The sequence below is a fragment of the Trichechus manatus genome, unplaced genomic scaffold (genome assembly GCF_000243295.1).
Source record: "Trichechus manatus latirostris isolate Lorelei unplaced genomic scaffold, TriManLat1.0 scaffold06270, whole genome shotgun sequence".
Lineage (NCBI taxonomy): Eukaryota > Metazoa > Chordata > Mammalia > Sirenia > Trichechidae > Trichechus > Trichechus manatus.
This window is the reverse complement of record NW_004450206.1, coordinates 1-1,020: the sequence shown is the minus strand read 5'-3', so window position 1 is coordinate 1,020 and position 1,020 is coordinate 1. Positions and strand designations below refer to the sequence as shown.

At 67.4% G+C, this 1,020-nt stretch overlaps 1 protein-coding gene across 1 annotated transcript; it reads left to right on the top strand.

Moving 5' to 3' along the window:
- Positions 1-414: 414 nt before the first annotated feature.
- SYNGR3 (synaptogyrin 3) lies at positions 415-652 on the top strand (the record flags this gene model as incomplete). Its single annotated transcript, XM_012560012.1, has 1 exon — positions 415-652. A coding segment is annotated over one exon (238 nt), but the record flags the coding sequence as incomplete, so codon positions are not given.
- Positions 653-1,020: the final 368 nt, after the last annotated feature.

Genomic DNA, 1,020 nt, shown 5'->3' with positions numbered 1-1,020 from the left:
CCCCCCCCCCAGCTCTATCAGGTGACCCTGGACAAGTCACTTCACGTGGTGGAGCCCGAATTTCCGCCTCTTACGTTGTACAAAATGTCGCTATGAGTTGAGCGAGTAGACTGCACCTAAAAGAAAAGGGGATAAGAACAACTGCACCCTGGTGGTATTTGGGAGGATTCAATGAACGAATGCATGGAAAGCAGCGGTTTTAGCTCAGTGCCTGGGGCACAGTAAATGCTACATGTTGTCGGTAATTATTAAATGTGTGAGGCGTGGGTAAGGGAGGGTGCCCGAAGACCCCCACTCAGAGATGGGCCCGTGCTGCAGGGGAAAGCCAGGACAGCTCGCGGTGAGGCCTCGCGCTGGGGTGTGGGGTAAGCAGGGGACGCCACAGGGCCGCTGAGCGCCGCCGCCCGCCCGCAGGTGTTCTCCATCGCGGTCTTCGGCCCCATCGTCAACGAGGGCTACGTGAACAACGACAGCGGCCCCGAGCTGCGCTGCGTCTTCAACGGGAACGCAGGCGCCTGCCGCTTCGGCGTCGCTCTCGGCCTAGGCGCCTTCCTCGCCTGCGCCGCCTTCCTGTTGCTCGACGTGCGCTTCCAGCAGATCAGCAGCGTCCGCGACCGCCGCCGAGCGGTGCTGCTAGACCTCGGCTTCTCAGGTGGGCGGGGCCGGAGGGCGGGCGGGGCAGGATGCGGGAACGCCGCTGGGATTCCCTAGTGGGCGGGGCCAGCGTGGGGCGGGCCTGGCGAGGGAACGCCGCTGGGCTCCCCGGGGGGCGGGGCCTGGCAGAGAGGGGCGGGCCACAAGAGAAGACACTGCTGGAGGGAGGTTGGGGCCTGGGGAAGGCGGAGCCTGGCTCGTAGAACAGGAGGGGCTTCTCGGGCGGGCGGGGTCAGAGCGAGGCGTGGCCTGCCGTGCAGCTGGACACCTCCTCAGGCGCGAGGCTGCGCGGCCGGGGCCGGGCGCGGGCGCGTGACGGGTCGGGGCCCTTCGAGGAGGCCCCCAGCCGCGCACCCCGCGGGATGG